The sequence below is a fragment of the Heptranchias perlo genome, chromosome 23 (genome assembly GCF_035084215.1).
Source record: "Heptranchias perlo isolate sHepPer1 chromosome 23, sHepPer1.hap1, whole genome shotgun sequence".
NCBI classification, from domain to species: Eukaryota; Metazoa; Chordata; class Chondrichthyes; order Hexanchiformes; family Hexanchidae; genus Heptranchias; species Heptranchias perlo.
The window spans coordinates 2647593-2673224 of record NC_090347.1 but is presented as its reverse complement, the minus strand read 5'-3'; the positions used below and the strand labels follow the sequence as shown (position 1 = coordinate 2673224).

The window sequence follows — 25632 nt, the reverse complement described above, 5'->3', positions numbered from 1 at the left end:
CCATGTTGAGCACCACTTGGAGGAAGCACTGAGGGTAGCAAGGGCACAGAATGTACTCTGGGAGGGGGACTTCAATGTCCATCACCAAGAGTGGCTCGGTAGCACCACCACTGACCGAGCTGGCCGAGTCCTGAAGGACATAGCTGCGAGACTGGGCCTGCGGCAGGTGGTGAGCGAACCAACACGAGGGAAAAACTTACTTGACCTCGTCCTCACCAATCTACCTGTCGCAAATGCATCTGTCCATGACAGTATTGGTAGGAGTGACCACCGCACAGACCTCGTGGAGATGAAGTCCCGTCTTCGCACTGAGGACACCATCCAACGTGTTGTGTGGCACTACCACCGTGCTAAATGGGATAGATTCAGAATAGATCCAGCAGCTCAAAACTGGGCATCCATGAGGCGCTGTGGGCCATCAGCAGCAGCAGAATTGTATTCCAGCACAATCTGTAACCTCATGGCCCGGCATATTCCTCACTCTACCATTACCAACAAGCCAGGGGATCAACCCTGGTTCAATGAGGAGTGTAGAAGAGCATGCCAGGAGCAGCACCAGGCGTACCTAAAAATGAGGTGCCAACCTGGTGAAGCTACAACTCAGGACTACATGCATGCTAAACAGCGGAAGCAACATGCTATAGACAGAGCTAAGCGATTCCACAACCAACGGATCAGATCAAAGCTCTGCAGTCCTGCCACATCCAGTCGTGAATGGTGGTGGACAATTAAACAACTAACGGGAGGAGGAGGCTCTGCAAACATCCCCATCCTCAATGATGGCGGAGTCCAGCACGTGAGTGCAAAAGACAAGGCTGAAGCATTTGCAACCATCTTCAGCCAGAAGTGCCGAGTGGATGATCCATCTCGGCCTCCTCCCGATATCCCCACCATCACGGAAGCCAGTCTTCGGCCAATTCGATTCACTCCACGTGATATCAAGAAATGGCTGAGTGCACTGGATACAGCAAAGGCTTTGGGCCCCGACAACATCCCAGCTGTAGTGCTGAAGACTTCTGCTCCAGAACTAGCTGCGCCTCTCACCAAGCTGTTCCAGTACAGCTACAACACTGGCATCTACCCGACAATGTGGAAAATTGCCCAGGTATGTCCTGTCCACAAAAAGCAGGACAAATCCAATCCGGCCAATTACCGCCCCATCAGTCTACTCTCAATCATCAGCAAAGTGATGGAAGGTGTCGTCGACAGTGCTATCAAGCGGCACTTACTCACCAATAACCTGCTCACCGATGCTCAGTTTGGGTTCCGCCAGGACCACTCGGCTCCAGACCTCATTACAGCCCTGGTCCAAACATGGACAAAAGAGCTGAATTCCAGAGGTGAGGTGAGAGTGACTGCCCTTGACATCAAGGCAGCATTTGACCGAGTGTGGCACCAAGGAGCCCTAGTAAAATTGAAGTCAATGGGAATCAGGGGGAAAACTCTCCAGTGGCTGGAGTCATACCTAGCACAAAGGAAGATGGTAGTGGTTGTTGGAGGCCAATCATCTCAGCCCCAGGACATTGCTGCAGGAGTTCCTCAGGGCAGTGTCCTAGGCCCAACCATCTTCAGCTGCTTCATCAATGACCTTCCCTCCATCATAAGGTCAGAAATGGGGATGTTCGCTGATGACTGCACAGTGTTCAGTTCCATTCGCAACCCCTCAAATAATGAAGCAGTCCGAGCCCGCATGCAGCAAGACCTGGACAACATCCAGGCTTGGGCTGATAAGTGGCAAGTAACATTCGCGCCAGACAAGTGCCAGGCAATGACCATCTCCAACAAAAGAGAGTCTAACAGCATTACCATCAACGGCATTACCATCGCCGAATCCCCCACAATCAACATCCTGGGGGTCACCATTGACCAGAAACTTAACTGGACCAGCCATATAAATACTGTGGCTACGAGAGCAGGTCAGAGGCTGGGTATTCTGCGGCGAGTGACTCACCTCCTGACTCCCCAAAGCCTTTCCACCATCTACAAGGCACAAGTCAGGAATGTGATGGAATACTCTCCACTTGCCTGGATGAGTGCAGCTCCAACAACACTCAAGAAGCTCGACACCATCCAAGATAAAGCAGCCCGCTTGATTGGCACCCCATCCACCACCCTAAACATTCACTCCCTTCACCACCGGTGCACTGTGGCTGCAGTGTGTACCATCCACAGGATGCACTGCAGCAACTTGCCAAGGCTTCTTCGACAGCACCTCCCAAACCCGCGACCTCTACCACCTAGAAGGACAAGAGCAGCAGGTACATGGGAACAACACCACCTGCACGTTCCTCACCAAGTCACACACCATCCCGACTTGGAAATATATCGCCGTTCCTTCATCGTCACTGGGTCAAAATCCTGGAACTCCCTTCCTAACAGCACTGTGGGAGAACCGTCACCACACGGACTGCAGCGGTTCAAGAAGGCGGCTCACCACCACCTTCTCAAGGGCAATTAGGGATGGGCAATAAATGCTGGCCTCGCCAGCGAAGCCCACATCCCGTGAACGAATAAAAAAAAAAGTCCAAGTCATTAATATGTATCAAGAAAAGCAGTGGTCCCAGCACCGACCCTGGGGAACACCACTGTACACCTCCCTCCAGTCTGAAAAGCAGCCATTCACCACTACTCTCTGTTTCCTGTTACTTAGCCAATGTTGTATCCATGCTGTAACTGCTCCATTTATTCCATGGGCTTCAATCTTGATGACAGGCCGATTATGCTGCACTTTATCAAAGTAATTTTGTGATACAGTTTACTGTCTCATGCACCTCAGTAGGATCGTCTCTCCTGTCACCTGCTTACAAGGCTGAAAAGCCTGAGGCTCTCGATTCTTTCTTCGTAGCTCAAACCTCTTACACCAGGGATCAGTCTTGTTGCTGCTCCCTACACTCCCTCCAGCGCTTGAATGTCTCGCTTGTGCCTCATTGACCAGAATTGGATGCAGTGCTCAAGCTCTGGTCTGACCAGAGGCCCGTACAATTTGATCACTACTTCCTCTGACTTGTACTCTACTGTTTTGACTTTATAGCTCAGCATTCTTTGGGTAACTCAGCCGAAACCTGAGATCAAACAAGGGGTCTGTATGGTTCAGTATTGCACCAGGCAGTTCATTTAGGCCATCTGGCTTTCCCCCTTTCCAATACTTTTCCTCTGCCCTCCTACACTGGGGTACTTGGGACATCAACTTCACTTAATGATGACTGTCACAAGCCCATTCCCTAACACGATTCGCAGTCCTTATCCCCGACCTCTGAGTCAGAAGGTCATGGGTTCGAGTCCCACTCCAGAGACTTGAGCACAAAATCCAGGCCGACACTCCCAGTGCAGTACTGAGCGAGGTGCTGCACTGTCGGAGGTGCCGTCTTTCGGATGAGATGTTAAACCCGAGGCCCTGTCTGCCCCCCTCAGGTGGACATAAAAGATCCGACGGCCACTATTTCAAAGAAGAGCAGGGGAGTTCTCCCCAGTGTCCTGGCCAATATTTATCCCTCATCCAACATCACTAAAAGAAAATTAGCTTGTCATTATCACATTGCTGTTTGTGGGATCTTGCTGTGCGCAAATTGCCTTCCTCATTACCTACATTACAACAGTGACTACACTTCAAAAGTACTTCATTGGCTGTAAAGTGCTTTGAGATGTCCTGAGGTCGTGAAAGGCGCTATAGAAATGCAAGCCTTTCGTTTTACCCCATCGCAGCCTGAGTCTACTGACAGTCAGTCAGTGACTCATGAAATGGGTATGTGTGGTGAAAGGCTTGAGATTCAATCTGCATTGTTTCCTTTCATGATCCAGGGTTGAAGAATTGTAAATCCATATCAGGAATATCAGGATGCTCAAACAATTTCTGCAGAAGGTCACAAATATTTCATTCAAGTAAAAATATTGGTTCTAGATGTCACCGTAGACATAAAATAGATGAACACAGCAGCTATTAATAATACATTGCTGCTGTATCAATATAGGCAAACCAAGGCCTATGCCGCAGTATTTATTTTCTGTCCCAGCCTGCTATCTTTTTTTAAATTTCAAAATATACTTTATTTCACAGAATTACACACAGTTCAATGTAAATATCACAATTCCAAACCAATACAGTTCAAACCAATACAATACGATCCCAATATTACAGTGCAAACACAGTATTTCTTATGATTCATGGTGTACAATGCAAGGTGGCGTGGCCTTACACGGTGGCCTTCCCCCATAGAGCCTTTGTATCGGCTGCACCTCACTTCAGTGCGTCCCACAGCACGTACTCCTGGACCTTGGAGTGTGCCAGTCGGCAGCACTTGGTCGTGGACAGCTGGAAGACCAGCAGGTTTCGGGCGGGCCAAAGGGCCTCCTTCACCGAGTTGATGGTCTTCCAGCCGCAGGTGATATCTGTCTCGGGGTGCGTCCCGGGGAACAGCCCGTAGGGCACAGCGTCCTGTGTTAACGAACTGTTTGGGATGAACCAGGACAGATACCAACACATCGCCCTCCACACCCTCTGTGCGAAGGGGCAGCCCATCAGGAGGTGGACGACAGTCTCCTCCCCGCCGCAGCCTCGAGGGCTGAGATTCCGTGCGTGTTGGAAGGACCGCACCGGGAGGGTCTTTTTCACCACCATCCAGGTTACATCCTGGTGCCTGTTGGTCAGTTCCGGGGACTAGACGCTCTGCCAAATGGCATCGACCGCCTGGTCAGGGAAGAAATCCGATCGAGTCCACCCTCTCCTTTCCTTGCAGGACTCTCAGAACGTTTCGTGTCGACCACTGTCTGACAGCCTTGTGGTCGAAGGGGTTCCTCCTCAGGAACTTCTCCACCTGGGACAGGTGGAGGGGGGAACGGTGCAACTGGATGGGACGCCCTGCGCCTGCTCGGCCAGTGTGGCCAGACCCAGCCTTCTCAGTGTGTTGGACAGGTAGAAACTCAGTACGTAGCGACACTTGGGGGGTGATTTTAAACCCCAAGAATGGGTGGGTTGAGGGCAGGTGAGAGTTGAAAATAGTTGTTTTTTGGGTCGCGACCGCAACCCGGCTTTATTTCCGGGTTTAACGTCGGCGTGAAAAATGTACAGGCTTCCCCCTGGGAATGCAAAATCTGAAAATTTTGCGGTTGCGACCCAATAAAACTATTCTCAACTCCCACCCGCCCCCAACCCACCCTTTCTTGGGGTTTAAAATCACCCCCTTGGTGTTTGCGTTCTGGGGTTCCACACACATCCTGAGGCAGCCACACATAGCCTGCTATCTTTTTTAAATTTCAAAATATACTTTATTTCATAGAATTTTAAGATACACACAGTTCAATGTAAATATCACAATTTCAAACCCGTACAATTCAAACCAAAACATTACAGATCATACACAATGCGATCTCAATATTACAATTCAAACACAGTATATTCCTTATGATTCATGATGTACAGTGCAATACAAGGTGGGGTGGCTTTATAGGGTGGCCTTTCCCCATAGAGCCTTTACGTAGGTCACACCACAGCCTGCTATCTATTCTTATTACACTGTCCTCAGAAAGATTTATCTCACTGTGTGCTGGTTGGAATTATTGACACTTTGCCTGAAGCATTTCACCTAGCACGTGTTGTGAGACCTAAGACAATAACCCGTGATGGGCTGAAAGTAACATGAAGATGATAATCACATGTTTCCCAATAGGTTTCTTTATTTAAAACAATCCTTGGGTGTTTTGTGATGTACAGATATGAACTGTAGATATTCTTTTCCTGAATGTCATCCCAGAATTTGAATGTAGCATGACTGAGCCCCGTCCCCGCTGCGTTTAGTTTAGTGTACTGACATCCAAGGCAATTTGTGCAATATAAAACTTGACTGGCGGGACATGTAGGTCATAGTTTGAAGAAAATGTGCTAGCTGTGGGGCTTTTTCAAACTAGCAACACATATTTGTAGTCTGGAGGACATATGATGCTCGGCTGCTAAACTGGCTGGTCCCTTTAACATCACTTTAAAAGTGTCAGCCTGGCTCAGTGGGCAGCACTCTCGCCTCTGAGTCAGAAGTCGTGGGTTCGAGTCCCACTCCAGAGACTTGAGCACAAAATCTAGGCCGACGCTCCCAGTGCAGTACTGAGGGAGTGCTGCCCTGTCGGAAGTGCCGTCTTTCGAATGAGATGTTAAACCGAGGCCCCGTCTGCCCTCTCAGGTGGATGTAAAAGATCCTGCGGACACTATTTTGAAGAAGAGCAGGGGAGTTCTCCCCGGTGTCCTGAGCCAGTATTTATCCCTCAACCAACGTCACTATAACAGATTATCTAATTGTTATCACATTGCTGTTTGTGGGATCTTGCTATGCGCAAATTGGCTGCTGTGTTTCCTACATTACAACAGTGACTACACTTCAAAAGTACTTCATTGGCTGTGGAGCGCTTTGGGATATCCTGAGGTTGTGAAAGGTGCTATATAAATGCAAGACGTTTTCTTCTTTTTTACTGCTCTAAATAGGCAAATCTGGGAATTGTAGCTGCTTAGAAACTGCTGAGGCAGTTATAACTGCTTGTAAATTTCAGGCTCCAGGTCAATGACTGGGCTTTTTTTTAAAATTATCTGTAGCTAGTTTGATATCTGTGATGTGAAGGATGTGAGCCAGCTGATCATTTTTTAAAAAAATATTTGGAGCAATTTGGTTTCTATCTTTGGTTCTATCAGTTTGGTTCAGTGGTAGCACTTTCACCTTGGTTCAAACTCCGCTCGAAGGACTTGAGCACACAATCTGGGCTGACACCTCAGTGCAGTACTGAGAGAGTCCCACATTGCCAGAGGTGCCGTCTTCAGATGAGGTGTTGAACCGAGGCCCCGTCTGTCTGTTCAGGTAGATGTAAAAGATCCCACGGCCACTATTCAACAAAGGGGCGGGGGAGTTCTCCTCGGTGCCCTGACAACATTTATACCTCAAACCAAGATCACCAAAACAGATTAACTGGTCACTTACTTAATTTACAGTTTGTGGGACCTTGCTGTGCTCAAAGCAGCTGCTGTGTTTGACAGCAAATGCAACTGTGACTTCACTTCAAAAGCAATTTGTTGGCTATGAAGTGTTTTGGGACCTTTTGGAGCCATGAAAGGCATGGGTTTAATGCAAGTCCTGTGACTTGCTGACTGCTGAGGCTGGATTCATTGTTCTACTCTGTCCTTAGTAGTTCCTTATTGGAGGCTAATTCACCTCTCCTTTGATACATACGTTGCTACCTCTCCAATTGTGACCGGTTGCAATACTATGAACTCAAAAGCATTTATTATTTTCTCATTTCTCCATCAATCATGCATCGTGGGTGATACAGGCCTTGCCGATATGTTATTTTCTGTGCTGGCTTCTGCCATGTATGCACACACATATATTATACATACACGTATATATACACATATATATTTGATTGATCAAATAGCACTTGAAACATTTTTTTTACAGAAACTTACACTTTATATTTTGGTGCAGCCTGGGCTAGTTTATTTTGTGCTCGATGACCTACGTTGGCTCCCGGTCCGGCAACACCTCGATTTTAAAATTCAGCTGCTTAGGCCTTAAGCTCGAGAATTCCCTCCCTAAATCTCTCTCTCCTACTTTAAAGCGCTCCTTAAAACCTGCATCTTTGACCAAGCTTTTGGTTACTTGTCCTAATATCTCCTTATATGGCTCGGTGTCAGATTTTGTCTGATGACGCTCCTGTTAAGCGCCTTGGGACGTTTTACTATGTTAATGGCACTATATAATTGCACTGTATAATGGCACCATATAATGGCACCATATAATTGCACTGTATAATGGCACCATACAATGGCACCATATAATGGCACCATATAATTGCACTGTATAATGGCACCATACAATGGCACCATATAATGGCACTATATAATGGCACTACATAATGGCACTACATAATGGCACCATATAATGGCACCATATAATTGCACTGTATAATGGCACCATATAATGGCACTACATAATGGCACCATACAATGGCACCATATAATGGCACTACATAATGGCACTACATAATGGCACCATATAATGGCACTATATAATGGCACCATATAATGGCACTATACAATGGCACCATATAATGAGAGCAGCAAGAGAGGGGAAGACCCAGGGGAAATTTACAATACAAATAGTACAAACAGTTGTTCAAGAACAAGTGAAAGGGAAAAGCATCGAGCAGCAGAAAGAAAGTGTACTTTAGACACTACAGATAAAGTGAAAACTAGAAGGCGTAAGGCGATTAACCCAGCATCAAAGCTGAAGGTCAGGCTAGGGTGTGTGGCCCAACTAAGAGTTCTGTATACAAATGCACGGAGTATAAGGAATAAATTAAATGAACTACAGGTTCAAATTCAAATTGGAGGGTATGATATGATAGCTATTACTGAGACATGGCTGCAGGATGGTCAGGATTGGGAACTAAATATACCAGGTTATAAGGTCTACAGGAGAGACAGGGAAAATGGAAGAGGGGGAGGAGTAGCCTTAATGATTAGAGATGAAATCACTTCAATGATAAAGGAAGATATAACGAGAGGTAAGCAGCCAACAGAGACCTTATGGGTTGAATTGAGAAATAGGAAAGGATCTAAGACTATAGTGGGAATTGTGTATAGGACCCCTGGCAGCAGCTCTGAAGTGCTAGATTGTATAAATGCAGAGATTAGACAAGCGTGTAAGAAAGGCATAGTGGTCTTAATGGGGGACTTTAACCTTCACATAAATTGGGAAAAGCAGACAAGCAACTGTCAGAAAGGTAGTGAATTTCTTGAGTGTGTCCGGGATAATTTTCTGCAGCAGTATGTCCTAGAGACAACAAGGGGGCAAGCCATACTAGATTTAGTAATGAGTAATGAACCAGATTTAGTTAACGGCTTAACTGTGCGTGAACATCCATCCAATAGCGATCATAACATGATCGAGTTCAATGTAGTGTTTGAAAGGGAAAAAAGTGAGTCAGCTGCTAAGATTCTAGACTTGGGTAAGGCCGACTTCAATGGGATGAGACAGAGACTGTCCACAGTAAACTGGGCAAATCTGTTAATGGGTAAAACGACTGATGATCAGTGGGAAATGTTTAAAGAAACATTTAACGTGATACAGAATAGGTTTATACCCCTGAGGGGCAAGAACTCTACTTGCCAAAAAAAAACAGCCATGGACAACTAAAGAGGTAAGGGACAGTATAAGACATAAGGAAAGGGCATACAAAAAGGCAAAAAATGGCACAGATCCTGGCGAATGAGAAAGATACAAAGATGAACAAAGGGTCACAAAACAGATAGTAAGAGCTACAAAAAGAGAGTATGAAAAGGAACTTGCAAGGGATATCAAAACCAGTACGAAGAACTTTTATAGTTACATTAGGAAAAAGAGGGTGGTCAGGAGCAGTGTTGGCCCCTTAAAAACTGAAAGTGGGGATATTGTCATTGACAATGGGGAAATGGCGGACATGTTGAACAATTACTTTGCGTCAGTATTTACAGTAGAAAAAGAGGATAGCATGCCAGAAATCCCAAGAAAACTAATATTGAATCGGGGACAGGGACTCGATAAAATTAAGATAAGTAAAGCAACAGTAATGAAGAAAATAATAGCACTAAAGAGTGACAAATCCCCAGGACCAGATGGTTTCCATCCCAGGGTTTTGAAGGAAGTAGGTGAGCACATTGCAGATGCCCTAACTATAATCTTTCAAAGTTCTCTAGATCCAGGAACTTGTCCCTCTGGATTGGAAAATTGCACATGTCACTCCGCTTTTTAAGAAAGGAGAGAGAGGGAAACCAGGGAATTATAGACCAGTTAGCCTAACATCTGTTGTGGGGAAAATGCTGGAGTCTATAATTAAGGATAGGGTGACTGAACACCTCGAGAATTTTCAGTTAATCAGAGAGCCAGCATGGATTTGTGAAAGGTAGGTCGTGCCTGACAAACCTGATTGAATTCTTTGAAGAGGTGACTAAAGTAGTGGACAGGGGAATGTCAATGGATGTTATTTATATGGACTTCCAGAAGGCATTTGATAAGGTCCCACATAAGAGACTGTTAGCTAAGATAGAAGCCCATGGAATCGAGGGAAAAGTACGGACTTGGTTAGGAAGTTGGCTGAGCAAAAGGCGACAGAGAGCAGGGATAATGGGTAGGTACTCACATTGGCAGGATGTGACTAGTGGAGTCCCGCAGGGATATGCCTTGGGGCCTCAATTATTCACAATATTTATTAACGACTTAGATGAAGGCATAAAAAGTATCATATCTAAGTTTGCCAATGACACAAAGATTGGTGGCATTGTAAGCAGTGTAGATGAAAACATAAAATTACAAAGCGATGTTGATAGATATGGTGAATGGGCAAAAGGAATTCAATGGACACAAATGTGAGGTCATCCACTTTGGATCAAAAAAGGATAGAACAGGATACTTTCTAAATGGTAAAAAGTTAAAAACAGTGGATGTCCAAAGGGACCTAGGGGTTCAGGTACATAGATCATTGAAGTGTCATGAACAGGTGCAGAAAATAATCAATAAGGCTAATGGAATGCTGGCCTTTATATCTAGAGTACAAGCAGGCAGAGGTTATGCTGCAGCTATACAAAACCCTGGTTAGACCACACCTGGAGTACTGTGAGCAGTTCTGGGCACCGCACCTTTGGAAGGACATATTGGCTTTGGAGGGAGTGCAGCGTAGGTTTACTAGAATGATACCCGGACTTCAAGGGCTAAGTTACGAGGAGAGATTACACAAATTGGGGTTGTATTCTCTGGAGTTTCGAAGGTTAAGGGGTGATCTGATCGAAGTTTATAAGATGATAAGGGGAGCGGATAGAGTGGATAGAGAGAAACTATTTCCGCTGGTTGGGGATTCTAGGAGTAGGGGGCACAGTCTAAAAATTAGAGCCAGACCTTTAAGGAGTGAGATTAGAAAACATTTCTACACGGCAATTGATATTAGCTCAATTGCTAAATTTAAATCTGAGATAGATAGCTTTTTGGCAATCAAAGGTATTGAGGGATATGGGCCAAAGGCGGGTATATGGAGTTAGATCACAGATCAGCCATGATCTTATCAAATGGCGGAGCAGGCACGAGGGGCTGAATGGCCTACTCCTGTTCCTATGTTGCTATAATGGCACTATATAATGGCACCGTATAATGGCACCATATAATGGCACTATATAATGGCACCATATAATGGCACTATATAATGGCACCATATAATGGCACTATATAATGGCACCGTATAATGGCACTATATAATGGCACCATATAATGGCACTATATAATGGCACTGTATAATGGCACCGTATAATGGCACTATATAATGGCACCGTATAATGGCACTATATAATGGCACCATATAATGGCACTATATAATGGCACCATATAATGGCACTATATAATGGCACTATATAATGGCACTATATAATGGCACCATATAATGGCACTATATAATGGCACCGTATAATGGCACTATATAATGGCACCATATAATGGCACTATATAATGGCACTGTATAATGGCACCGTATAATGGCACTATATAATGGCACCATATAATGGCACCATATAATGGCACTATATAATGGCACCGTATAATGGCACCATATAATGGCACCGTATAATGGCACTATATAATGGCACTGTATAATGGCACCGTATAATGGCACTATATAATGGCACCGTATAATGGCACTATATAATGGCACTGTATAATGGCACCGTATAATGGCACTATATAATGGCACCGTATAATGGCACTATATAATGGCACCATATAATGGCACTATATAATGGCACCATATAATGGCACTATATAATGGCACTATATAATGGCACCATATAATGGCACTATATAATGGCACCGTATAATGGCACTATATAATGGCACCATATAATGGCACTATATAATGGCACTGTATAATGGCACCGTATAATGGCACTATATAATGGCACCATATAATGGCACTATATAATGGCACTGTATAATGGCACCATATAATGGCACTATATAATGGCACTATATAATGGCACCATATAATGGCACTATATAATGGCACCATATAATGGCACTATATAATGGCACCGTATAATGGCACTATATAATGGCACCATATAATGGCACTATATAATGGCACTGTATAATGGCACCGTATAATGGCACTATATAATGGCACCGTATAATGGCACTATATAATGGCACCATATAATGGCACTATATAATGGCACTGTATAATGGCACCATATAATGGCACTGTATAATGGCACTATATAATGGCACTGTATAATGGCACCATATAATGGCACTGTATAATGGCACTATATAATGGCACTGTATAATGGCACTATATAATGGCACTGTATAATGGCACTATATAATGGCACTGTATAATGGCACCGTATAATGGCACTATATAATGGCACCATATAATGGCACTATATAAATGCAAGTTGTTGTATCAATGTCCCATTTCACCTGTTTTATTTGCCAGGTTGTTTCACCAATGAAACATGAAGGATACTATCTTTTGTTGGCACACTGAAGTTTCATTGCTGTGTTCTGATCAAACAGTGCATTCAAAGAAAATGGGAGTGATGCACTGGTGCTCAATGTTAACCCATCAAAGTTTACTGCCTCAGTCCTAGGGACTGGATCAGATTCCAGTCCCTCTTTGCTCTGTTTCAACAGCAACAAGAAGAATTTATCTAGTGTCCTTAACATACAGAAATGCCCCAAGCAGCTTCACACAAGCGTGAGGGAGAAAAGCAGACGTCGAGCCAAGGAAGGAGCTATTAGGAGGGCTGACAGCTTGGTGACAGATGTGAGTTTTAAGGAGCTGGAGAAGGAGAGAGCTTTAGGGAGGGAATTCCAGAGCAGGGAGCCTAGCCGGCTGAAGGGAAGGAACAAAGTGTCGGATTTGATTAGTGTCACATTGGGAGGTGCTGAGCAGAGTCTCTGACATGAAGGAAATATCAGACAGGGAAAGTCTCTGGAAACTGCTGAAAGGGGACGACTCAGTGGGGCTGTGTTTTCTGCTCCTTCTTTCTCCACTCCGGGCACACACAGAATTAGAAATAAAAATGCAAAACAAACGTCAGAAAAATAAAACTGAGAAAACTTCCAGAGGCCTTTTCCTCCCTGAATGTTTGCTTTTGTTTAAAGCGAGAAGAACTAGAAAGAGGTTGAAAGCAAATTCTTATCGCGATTTCCAAAAAATATTTTTGGGTGTGGTGCACCCTTCGGGAAGTATTTTATCTCCCAGCTGTTGCAGCGCTGCCTAAAACTGAGTGATATTGTTGCAGCAATACCTTAAATCTCACGTAATTGCTGCTCTTATTACCTGCTTGTAGCAGTACTGCAAATAACAGAGGCAGACAGGGTTGATGGAGAACAGCATCCTTTCATCGTGTCTTGTGGCAGGATATGGTTGTTCCGTGAATTGCAGAACAAACGTATTTTTGTCACAAGGCAAACTGAACAGATTTTAGCCCCAAATTCTTAAGCGCAAACATTTTATTGCAAAAATAATCTTTACCGTGGCCCTTTGGCCTTTTCCAAAAAGACAGACACTTGGCAATCTCCTTGGCTCTTGATCTGCTGTTAAGTGTCGGGTTTGAATTGTTTGAGGACAGAGGTGTATTTATCACTGCTGAGTTATTTGTTGTCCTCGATGTCTGTCTCGTCTGTGAGCTGACCGGTCCAGAGGCACGTTTACACTGTGGGGCCGATTTTGATCCCACTACTGCCCCGTTTTTCAACGATAGCAAGTCTAAAATCATTTCTAAAAAAACCAAAGACTTACCGCCCCATTGCCACTGACATCTATCCCACTCCCATTTTAGTCCGGGACAGGAAATAAGCAGCCACTAGAAACAGGCAGGCACCTTATTAACATAAGTTAATGGGGGTTCTATGATGTACATGGGACTCCAATGCCATTTTAGAGTTCCGGTGGGCGCAGTGCACTAGCCCCCACCCAGTAAAACTCTACATTGAGCTGCCTAATCAGAGCTCCTTAATTGAGTGAAGGAGCCCCCTCCCACCCCAGCATCCTTATGCCCTCTGTGACTGAGATTGCCATTTTGTGCCAGCTTCAAGTGTCCTAGATATTGATTGTATATAAATGAATTGCATCAATTGACGAATGATTGTGTTCGGGTGCATGAGCAATTGGGAACTCTCTGGCTCCCAAGGGAGTATGCTTGGGGAGAGGGTGTGGGCTTGTGTGTGGAATGATGTGGAGATGCCGGTGATGGACTGGGGTTGACAATTGTAAACAATTTTACAACACCAAGTTATAGTCCAGCAATTTTATTTTAAATTCACAAGCTTTCGGAGGCTACCTCCTTCCTCAGGTGAACGATGTGGAAATGAAATCCTCGAAATGAAATCGCATTTATAATTCACAGAACAATGCTTGGTGATTACAGACAGTTTTTTCAACTGCCCGTTGCCAAGGCAATCAGTGTGCAGACAGACAGGTGTTACCTGCAAGGTCTCAGAATATACAAATCACCAAAAAAAAACAACAAACAAAAAAAAAACAGAGATAGAGAGGTAGAAACATAGAAAAGACAGCAACTGACCCGTTATATTAAAAACAGATAACATTTGTTCGCTGGTGGGGTAACGTGTAGCGTGACATGAACCCAAGATCCCGGTTGAGGCCGTCCTCATGGGTGCGGAACTTGGCTATCAATTTCTGCTCGACGATTTTGCGTTGTCGTGTGTCTCGAAGGCCGCCTTGGAGTACGCTGACCCGAAGGTCGGTGGATGAATGTCCATGACTGCTGAAGTGTTCCCCGACTGGGAGGGAACCCTCCTGTTTGGCGCTTGTTGCGCGGTGTCCGTTCATCCGTTGTCGCAGCGTCTGCATGGTCTCGCCAATGCACCATGCTCTGGGGCATCCTTTCCTGCAACGTATGAGGTAGACAACGTTGGCCGAGTCACAGGAGTATGAACCATGCACCTGGTGGGTGGTGTCCTCTCGTGTGATGGTGGTATCTGTGTCGATGATCTGGCATGTCTTGCAGAGGTTACCTGAGGAATGCATTGGGTTAATGTGAATCCCTGTAAATAAAGTTTATCAGCAACTAAAAGTATTCAGTCCTTCACTGTCTGGCAGTCCAGTTCTAACACCAGAGGTGAATGCTCACTGTCCAACTCAAGCACCATCCCTTTCCCCTGTTTCTTTAGTTTTAAAGGTCTGGCCTCCAGTTTCCCTTCTCCCAGGAAGATAACTCTGGTCACTCCCTGGCAGTTTACAACAGGGATTGTGAGAAGGCTACAGTGCAGAGTAAATTATAAACACCTTCCTTGCCTGAGGCACTTTTGTTCAAACTGCCAAATATTGTGCATGAAATACAATAGAAAAATTTCAAAGGTATCCCAAGACTTTCAATGTAAAATGAGAGAGACCAGGAAACACATGTTTAGAAATGAGTTGGTGTGTGTAGTTCTACATTGGGCCCACAATGGACTTATCATATCTATCAATTGGAAAAGGTTCTTTAGCTTGTAACTGAAGTAGCAACAAATCTATTTCAGCTTTTAACTGAATCACGTTATGGTGAGCAGAGTTTTACTAAAGTAAGGAGATTGTTATTGAGCAATGCAGATGGGCTTGGGGCTGACGTATTGCACACCTCAGTGGTAAATTAGAGCTCTAGTTGACTCAATTCCCTAACTGGGGTACTCCACATTTTAATTCACAGCACAGGCCTGCGAACCCGTGACTAGGACCACCGTTCTCGGAGGGGAAAGGGGGCCACGATCGTACACTCTGAGAGAAAATGGATCTCTTAATTTTGTTTCTCTTTCAGGAAACTGCCTGGGGCAGGAAGGCTGTGCACTGGTACGTGACACTTTGGAGTCCTTGCAGAAGGGAGCTGTGCTGTGCTCCTTAAGGTAAGGCAACTGTTGCCTGGCTCGTGATTGTCTTTTTGGTTTTGATGCTTTGCTGGGGTTGGGATTGTGAAAAATTACTTTTCATTTTTGTTTGTTTTTGAATCATAAGATGTTAAAAATATCCCCTCCCCCACTCCAGCGTTAGTGATAGAACCTTTAGGCCCTAAAATCTGGAGCTCCTTCCCCAAACCCCTGCACCTTGATGCATCTCTCCCCAGCTTCAAAAGCCTTTTCGAAGCCTATCTCCATCACCACATCTGCGGTCACTTCCTGGAGCTCATCTCCCAACTCCTGTTTGGTGTCTGATGTTCCCCTTTCCCCCGGTCCCCCGCAAACCTCTTGGGATATCTCACCATGCTGAAGCCCCAACGTGGATCCAAGCTGTGGTTGAACAACTGGCTGCCATTGTCTCGTTTCATTGGGGTGGGTGAGGGGGGGGGAGGTGGGGAAGAGAGAGATAAGAGGAATTACCAGCTCCAGCCACAGAAGGATCAGGTTCAATAGGTGGATGGAATATGCCAGGCATAGGGTCGGCCATTACATTCCATTGACATTATAGCAGTGGCCCCAACGATACCCTGGCTGTAATGCCAACGAGGCAGAGCTACTGCACCTGCTGATGAAGAGGTGGTCTTTCCTTAAACTACCGGTGGTACATATAACAGCTAGTAGAGCTGGGCAACAACGAATCATACAATCATACAGTCTTACAGCACAGAAGGAAGTCATTCAGACCATCGTGCCTAGCTGTCCAATTTAGTTCCACACCCCAGTTTTTTCCCCATAACCCCGCAAATTAGTCCTGTTCGAGTACATATCGAATTGCCTTTTGAAAGTTCCTATGGTATCTGCTTCCACCAACCTTTGCAGATGTTAACAGCCCTATATGTGGAAAATGTCTCCTCCTTTCCCCTCTATTTCTTTTGCCAATTATTTTAAATCTATGACCTCTGGTTGCCGACCCACTTGCCAGCGGAAACAGTTTCTCCCGACTGGCTCTATCAGAACTCCTCATAATTCTGAATACCCTCTGTTAGATTTAGGTAAAGGTTTAGCATGACTTTCTTGTTTTTGCATTCAGTGCCCCTATTTACAAAGCCAAGTATCCCATACACTTTCTTAACCACCTTATCAACTTGCCCTATCACCTTCACAGGTAACTGTTTTAATGAGCCATTGGGTTTGCTGACTGCATTTATGAGTTTTACAGATTTTGTCAAGCAGAGGCCCAGGGGCAGAAAATGAAATTTGCAATGCAAGGGTGTTTTCAATTGCTGCTGATACTGTGGATCGTGACTCGTGCTGGGTCCAGAGCTCCCTTCAATTTAATGTGGTTTCCACATGACTTAAACAAGACACAACAGACACAGGGGTCGAAATCTGCTTTTAGTGATATCGCATCGACCGCCCGTTACACGCCCCGCCCGTTACACGCCCCGCCCGTTACACACCCGTTATTCAGTTCCACTGAAGTCATCAAAGGTGTGTTTTTGGGCGACCGCCCCTACTGCCTGAGACAATTTTCTACCCCCATAATCTAGGAACCACCCAGCAATTTCCAGGGAAATTCACTGACACTGCACTCCAACACAAAGCCTCCCTCAGTGGGACTGTGGGTAGCAGAACTGGCCCTTCACTGATCTGTGATCCGAGCTCCCATCGAGTGAGATGATGGTTTTTCTGCTTCTCCCAGGAGATTACATGGCTATGTGGCGAGGGGGAATTAAGGCAGTGTCTAGTCAGGATGCTCCAGCTATCATGGTGTGGGACAGGCTTGATGGACCAACTGGTCTTTTCCTGCCGCTCAATTTTGTATGTTTGTATAAGGCTCCGTGGCAGTAGCACAGCACCATTTACTCGATAGTGCTTAGAAACTCAAGGCCCACGGTGTTGCCTCATTCTGTATTGGGCAGCCATCCACCTGTTCTCCATCATTTCAGATTAATTGGCAACACTGTGCAGTGGTTTATATCAAATGCTGTCTTTAAAACTGATGGTCTTTCTCAATTTTGCATATTCCAAATCAAGTCACTGCACTATTCCTCATTGGGGCCGTTGATGAATGGGATCAAATCAGCAGGAACACAGCAATCAGATAAGGCAAAGGAGAATCCAAAGAGCTTCTACAAATACATAAAGGGCAAAAGAGTAACTAGGAAGAGAGTAGGGCCTCTTAAGGATCAGCAAGGTCATCTATGTGCGGAACCACAAGAGATGGGTGAGATCCTAAATGAATATTTCACATCGGTATTTACGGTTGAGAAAGGCATGGATGTTAGGGAACTTGGGGAAATAAATAGTGATGTCTTGAGGAGTGTACATATTACAGAGAGGGAGGTGCTGGAAGTCTTAACGCGCATCAAGGTAGATGAATCTCCGGGACCTGATGAAATATATCCCAGGACGTTATGGGAGGTTAGGGAGGAAATTGCGGGTCCCCTAGCAGAGATATTTGAATCATCGACAGCTACAGGTGAGGTGCCTGAAGATTGGAGGGTAGCAAATGTTGTGCCTTTGTTTAAGAAGGGCGGCAGGGAAAAGCCTGGGAACTACAGACCGGTGAGCCTGACATCTGTAGTGGGTAAGTTGTTAGAGGGTATTCTGAGAGACAGGATCGACAGGCATTTGGAGAGGCAGGGACTGATTAGGAACAGTCAGCATGGTTTTGTGAGAGGAAAATCATGTCTCACGAATTTGATTGAGTTTTTTGAAGGGGTAACCAAGAAGATAGATGAGGGCTGTGCAGTAGACGTGGTCTACATGGACTTCAGCAAAGCCTTTGACAAGGTACCACATGGTAGGTTGTTACATAAGGTTAAATCTCACGGGATCCAAGGTGAGGTAGCCAATTGAATACAAAATTGGCTTGACGACAGAAGACAGAGGGTGGTTGTAGAGGGTTGTTTTTCAAACTGGAGGCATGTGACCAGCGGTGTGCCTCAGGGATCGGTGCTGGGTCCGCTGTTATTTGTTATTTATATTAATGATTTGGATGAGAATTTAGGAGGCATGGTTAGTAAGTTTGCAGATGACACCAAGATTGGTGGCATTGTGGACAGTGAAGAAGGTTATCTAGGATTGCAACGGGATCTTGATAAATTGGGCCAGTGGGCCGATGAATGGCAGATGGAGTTTAATTTAGATAAATGTGAGGTGATGCATTTTGGTAGATCGAATCGGACCAGGACCTACTCCGTTAATGGTAGGGCGTTGGGGAGAGTTATAGAACAAAGAGATCTAGGAGTACAGGTTCATAGCTCCTTGAAAGTGGAGTCACAGGTGGATAAGGTGGTGAAGAAGGCATTCAGCATGCTTGGTTTCATTGGTCAGAACATTGAATACAGGAGTTGGGATGTCTTGTTGAAGTTGTACAAGACATTAGTAAGGCCACACTTGGAATACTGTGTACAGTTCTGGTCACCCTATTATAGAAAGGATATTATTAAACTAGAAAGAGTGCAGAAAAGATTTACTAGGATGCTACCGGGACTTGATGGTTTGACTTATAGGGAGAGGTTGGATAGACTGAGACTTTTTTCCCTGGAGAGTAGGAGGTTTAGGGGTGATCTTATAGAAGTCTATAAAATAATGAGGGGCATAGATAAGGTCGATAGTCAAAATCTTTTCCCAAAGGTAGGGGAGTCTATAACGAGGGGGCATAGATTTAAGGTGAGAGGGGAGAGATACAAAAGGGTCCAGAGGGGCAATTTTTTCACTCAAAGGGTGGTGAGTGTCTGGAACGAGCTGCCAGAGGCAGTAGTAGAGGCGGGTACAATTTTGTCTTTTAAAAAGCATTTGGACAGTTACATGGGGAAGATGGGTATCGAGGGATATGGGCCAAGTGCAGGCAATTGGGACTAGCTTAGTGGTATAAACTGGGCGACATGGACATGTTGGGCCGAAGGGCCTGTTTCCATGTTGTAAACTTCTATGATTCTATGATTCTAGCCTTTTGGCCTTCAAAGAAAGCTCCAATTAGCGCTGTTATTTTTTTCTGGTCGACAATAGAATCAGAAGATGTTTAAGAAAAAGAAAGATTTGCTGTAAGATCTTTCATTTTACGCAGGTGAAAGAAATCATTCATCCCATCCGATATAATTCAGCTCACTTGTGTCTGGCAGGGTACTGTACTTGAACAATTCACACTGGTTAAATGGAACATTTCATTTCAGCCTGGTGCTGTGCACCTTGTGTGTGTATCACTGTCAGCTCCTGTTCACGTACAATAAACAAGGAGTAAAAGGGAACAATTCATTCCTATCTAGTACTGCACAGCTCCAATTTGTTTGTGTCAGCTCCTATCCATACACAGTACACAGGAGGTAAAAGAAACCATTCTCTCCTGTTTAGTATTGTACAACTCATGCCTCACTGTCAGCTCCTGTGCATGTATATTATCTACCAGGTAAAAGGAAACCATTCACTCTGGTCTGCTACCTTGGGGCTCGTGTGTGTGCTTCAGTATCAGTTCCTGTGCTTATGTACAGCATACACCAGGTAAAAGGGTGCCAGTCACTCCAGTCTTGTACTGTGCTGCTCACCTGGTTCTCAGCTCCTGCACATGGACAGTGCTCACTGGGTAAAAGTGTACAATTCACCGGTCTGGGACTATATGATTTGTCTATGCCTTAGTCACCTGAGGAAGGAGGAAGCCTCCGAAAGCTTGTGAATTTAAAATAAAATTGCTGGACTATAACTTGGTGTTGTAAAATTGTTTACAATTGTCAACCCCAGTCCATCACCGGCATCTCCACATCTTAGTTACCATATAAAGACCATGAAATGGGGTAATATTATGATCACTAGAAAGAAAGACTTGCATTTATATAGCGCCTTTCTCGACCTCAGGATGTCCCAAAGCGCTTCGCAGCCAATGTGTCACTGTTGTAATGTAGGACGTTGAAAGATGTGGGCCAATCAGGGACAGTAAACATGGAATTGTAAAGGGCCAATCAGGCTGGACTAATCAAACCATTCAAGGAACTTACTGAATTTATAAAGTATTTTTCTTGGATTAGTAAAAGTGTTGAGCCTCAGGGATCTGTGTTGTACCCTCCTGTTCTCTATTTAAATAAATTATTTAGAGTGGATGCATTTGGGGAGGGCAAACAAGGCAAGGGAATACACAATAAATGGGAGGATACTGAGAGGTATGGAGGAACAGAGGGACCTTGGAGTGCATGCCCACAGATCCCTGAAGGTAGCAGGACAGGTAGATAAGGCGGTTAAGAAGGCACAAGGGATACTTTCCTTTATTAGCTGAGGCATAGAATATAAGAGTAGGGAGGCTAGAAGTGTATAAAACACTAGTTAGGCCACAGCTTGAGTACTGTGTACAGTTCTGATCACCACATTACAGGAAAGATGTGATTGCACTAGAGAGGGTACAGAGGAGATTTACGAGGATGTTGCCAGGACTGGAGAATTTTAGCTTTGAGGAAAGGTTGGATTGGCTAGGGTTGTTTTCTTTGGAACAAAGGAGGCTGAGGGGAGAATTAATTGAGGTGTACAAAATTATGACGGGACTAGATAGAGTGGATAAGAAGGACCTATTTCACTTAGCAGAGGGATCAGTGACCAGGGGGCACAGATTTAAAGTAATTGGTAGAAGGATTAGAGGGGAGCTGAGGAGAATTTTTTTCACCCAGAGGGTGGTGGGGGTCTGGAACTCACTGCCTGAAAGGGTGGTAGAGGCAGAAACCCTCAACTCATTTAAAAAGTACCTGGATGTGCACCTGAAGAGCCGTAACCTACAGGGCTATGGACCAAGTGCTGGAAAGTGGGATTAGGCTGGATAGCTCTTTCTCAGCCGACACAGACACGATGGGCTGAATGGCCTCCTTCTGTGCCGTAACTTTCTATGATTCTATGGTGTACAGGGAATACTATTACACTACTATTACTAACTTCCCATCTGTCAGCTCAGCAGCGTCAATGGGGTCCAAAGAATTCACTGATGTCAGCCCTGAACTAGCACGGGCATCTTTGGTCATCTGCATCCCTTTCTGTGACAAATCATTCTTGATATTGTCTATCCAACGCTTCCTTGGTCTTCCTCGGCCTCTTGTTCCATGTGCCTCTGTGTGCAGGGTGATGAAAGGTCTTCTAGCCATCTCCATTCTTGAAACGATGTCCCAAACCATCACTGTCGTCCTTCTTGGACCTTCTGTATAAGCGTAGTTTCTTGTCTGGGCCATGTTCTTATTATATCATTCTTGATTCTTCGCATCCTGAATACTCCCAGTACTCCTCTCAACCAACTCATCTCTGCTGTGAGTATCTTTCACTCGTCAACTTTTCTCAAGTTCCAACACTCAGATCCGTAGGATAGTATGGGGATAACCATCACTTTGTGAGTACCCCCTAGATCTCTCTGTTCCTCCACACCATCAGGCATTTTACTGTGTTTGGTATTGTCACCAAATTTTAATGTGTATGTGTGCGGGATGTTGAGTGAGAGCAGGATCAGGCTTGGTTGTGATGCCCCCACAGTTGAATAGTCTTTTGCCTCTCGCTGTCTAGGCTCACAACTAAGCAGGGTTGCTGCTATAGGTGGCCGAATAAGTCAAATTCCATTATTACTACGTGGGATTCATAGAATTCGATCTTCCAAACGTCAGTAAAAATCCCAGAATCCCACATAGTAATAAAAGGCCTTTGACCATACACAAGGCATAAGTGTCTCTGGAGACAGGTATATTACTTGATATATTTGTGGTCCAAGAAAATTGTTCGGAGTTTGGAAATAAGCAAACTTTCATTGACGCAATGCTAAGAGCAACATTTGGTTGATTTGAGAAATGGCCCAGTGGGCTACTAAGATATTGTTATTCAGATGAGACATTAAACCGAGGCCCCATCTGCCCTCTCAGGTGGGTGTAAAAGATCCCATGGCCACTATTTCAAAGAAGAGCAGGGGGAGTTCTCCCCAGTGTCATGGCCAATATTTATCCCTCAACCAACATCACTAAAAAATCAGATTATCTGATCATTATCACGTTGCTGTTTGTGGCATCTTGCTGTGCACAAATTAGCTGCCGCGTTTCTTGCATTAAGTGACTACACTTCAAAAGTACTTAATTGACTGTAAAGCGCTTTGGGACCTCCTGAGGTTGTGAAATGTGCTATATAAATGCTAGTCTTTCTTTTATCTTTCTTTTATTCATTGATGACCTTGAATCCAAGTACCACTGGGTATTCCTGCTCATGAATAATCCCACATCTGTGACTTGGATAAAATCTACCCTCATGAAACGAGAGACATTCATGTCCCATCAGTCTGAACAGGCTACGGACCTGCCAAAATGGGGGTCGATATTTTTGCACAGCATTGGACCAGCCCGTCCCAGTGAAGAATGGTACATTGCAGACGATGCAAAGCGTAGAGATCGGGTCAGATGCTATGGATTATTCGACTGCCTGAGATTACTTGTAGGGATTGCAGCGTGATAAACCCCCATGGCGATGGTTGTTTGGATTGATCTCACTTCCCGATCTGTGGTAGAACTTTTGAGTGCCAAACTTTCTATCAGCTCCTCTCCCCCACCGTCCCGTCAAGCCTAGGGTACATTGATAGTCACGGAAAGCTTTTCTCCCATATTTAAATGTGTTAATTGCTTACTAAACTCGGGCATCCCTACTTTTACAACTGTCGGGCTTTCTTTCCTTTGGGGTTTTTTTGCTGTTGTTTTACTGAGGGCCACTGTTTGAGACGGAATGTTGTCGGCCATTCATTGCAGTCAAACCACTTTGCCCTTTCATCGGTGTGCAGTGTTGTGCTAAGCAGCATCAGCATGCCAGTGGGATGTTACTGAAGAACAGACTGTCCTAGAATCAGACAGCACAGAAAGAGGAATCAGGAGTTGGGAACCTAGGGACTGGAGGAATTAATAATTGGGAAAGCGTATATGAGAGGAATTGGGAGCTTGGAGAAGATGGGAGCCGGAAGAACGGAAAGTGGAGGAATAGGGACCTGAGGATCAGAGGAATCAGGAGACCAGAGATCAGAGGAATCAGGAGACCAGAGATCAGAGGAATCAGGAGACCAGAGATCAGAGGAATCAGGAGACCAGACATCAGAGGAATCAGGAGACCAGAGATCAGAGGAATCAGGAGACCAGAGATCAGAGGAATCAGGACACCAGACATCAGAGGAATCAGGAGACCAGAGATCAGAGGAATCAGGAGACCAGACATCAGAGGAATCAGGAGACCAGAGATCAGAGGAATCAGGAGACCAGACATCAGAGGAATCAGGAGACCAGAGATCAGAGGAATCAGGAGACCAGAGATCAGAGGAATCAGGAGATCAGAGATCAGAGGAATCAGGAGACCAGACATCAGAGGAATCAGGAGACCAGACATCAGAGGAATCAGGAGACCAGACATCAGAGGAATCAGGAGACCAGAGATCAGAGGAATCAGGAGACCAGAGATCAGAGGAATCAGGAGACCAGAGATCAGAGGAATCAGGAGACCAGAGATCAGAGGAATCAGGAGACCAGAGATCAGAGGAATCAGGATCACAGACATCAGAGGAATCAGGAGACCAGACATCAGTGGAATCAGGAGACCAGAGATCAGAGGAATCAGGATCACAGACATCAGAGGAATCTGGAGACCAGACATCAGAGGAATCAGGAGACCAGAGATCAGAGGAATCAGGATCACAGACATCAGAGGAATCAGGAGACCAGAGATCAGAGGAATCAGGAGACCAGAGATCAGAGGAATCGGGAGACCAGACATCAGAGGAATCAGGAGACCAGACATCAGAGGAATCAGGAGACCAGAGATCAGAGGAATCAGGATCACAGACATCAGAGGAATCAGGAGACCAGACATCAGAGGAATCAGGAGACCAGACATCAGAGGAATCAGGAGACCAGACATCAGAGGAATCTGGAGACCAGACATCAGTGGAATTGGGAGCGAGGCAATTGGACAAATTAGGAGCTGGGAGAACCGAGGTTAGGGAATCGGAGCTCGATCATGGTAATACTGCAAGAAAGATATAAACAAAGTTGAAAATTGAATATGTGAAACAGATGTGTTTATACATTAATAGGAGGTGTTTTTAGATTTAGAAAAGTATTTTTGAAAACACTTTAACAAATATACAAACTGCTGATCTTTTCTGAATAATTAATAAATTGCTCTTCGACCTTCTTATGAGAATGATCCAAATTCCAAAAGGCTGGGAGCGGAAGACAGCAAGGAGTGGGATCAAAGATTCCACACAAAGCTGGAGAATTCACACCTTCTTAATAAATGATACGTAAACCACTGTATGTCAGGTGACGGCCCTAATTATAACAGCGTTGATTAAAATCAACCAGCCCGTATGGCCACATGATGCTTGGACATGGGCTAGTGAACGAGCTTACTCTGAGCATTGAGCCCCAGATCTTGTCTGAGCCATTCTCAGGCCGCCATTGCACACCACCCAGTGGCTGTCTCAAGCAGTGTCCACTGATACTTGGCTCCTCAATGAGGGAGATGGGGCTCGAAGAGGGGGAGAAACTCGTTCACGTAAAAAGGATAGAGAATTATCATCTTTTTCTTTGAAAAACAATTTGTATTTCAGATGTCTAAATTAAACTCGAAAATGATCCCTTACTTCCATTGGTTCTTCCTCACCTGTGGTGCCTCAAATTCTACAGTCAGAACTAATTCCCAGATCAAGCTGTTTATGATGCACTGTCCTTAACAACAGGAGGTGAACGAT

The 25632-nt window shown here is 44.9% G+C and overlaps 1 protein-coding gene across 1 annotated transcript in view; it reads left to right on the top strand.

Moving 5' to 3' along the window:
- Positions 1-25632, top strand: part of LOC137341349 (ran GTPase-activating protein 1-like) — a 469769-nt gene that overhangs the window by 410721 nt on the left and 33416 nt on the right. Inside the window, exon 9 of the mRNA XM_068004471.1 lies at positions 15821-15905. Coding sequence (XP_067860572.1) covers positions 15821-15905 — 85 coding nt within the window. The remainder of the gene's footprint in view (positions 1-15820; positions 15906-25632) is intronic.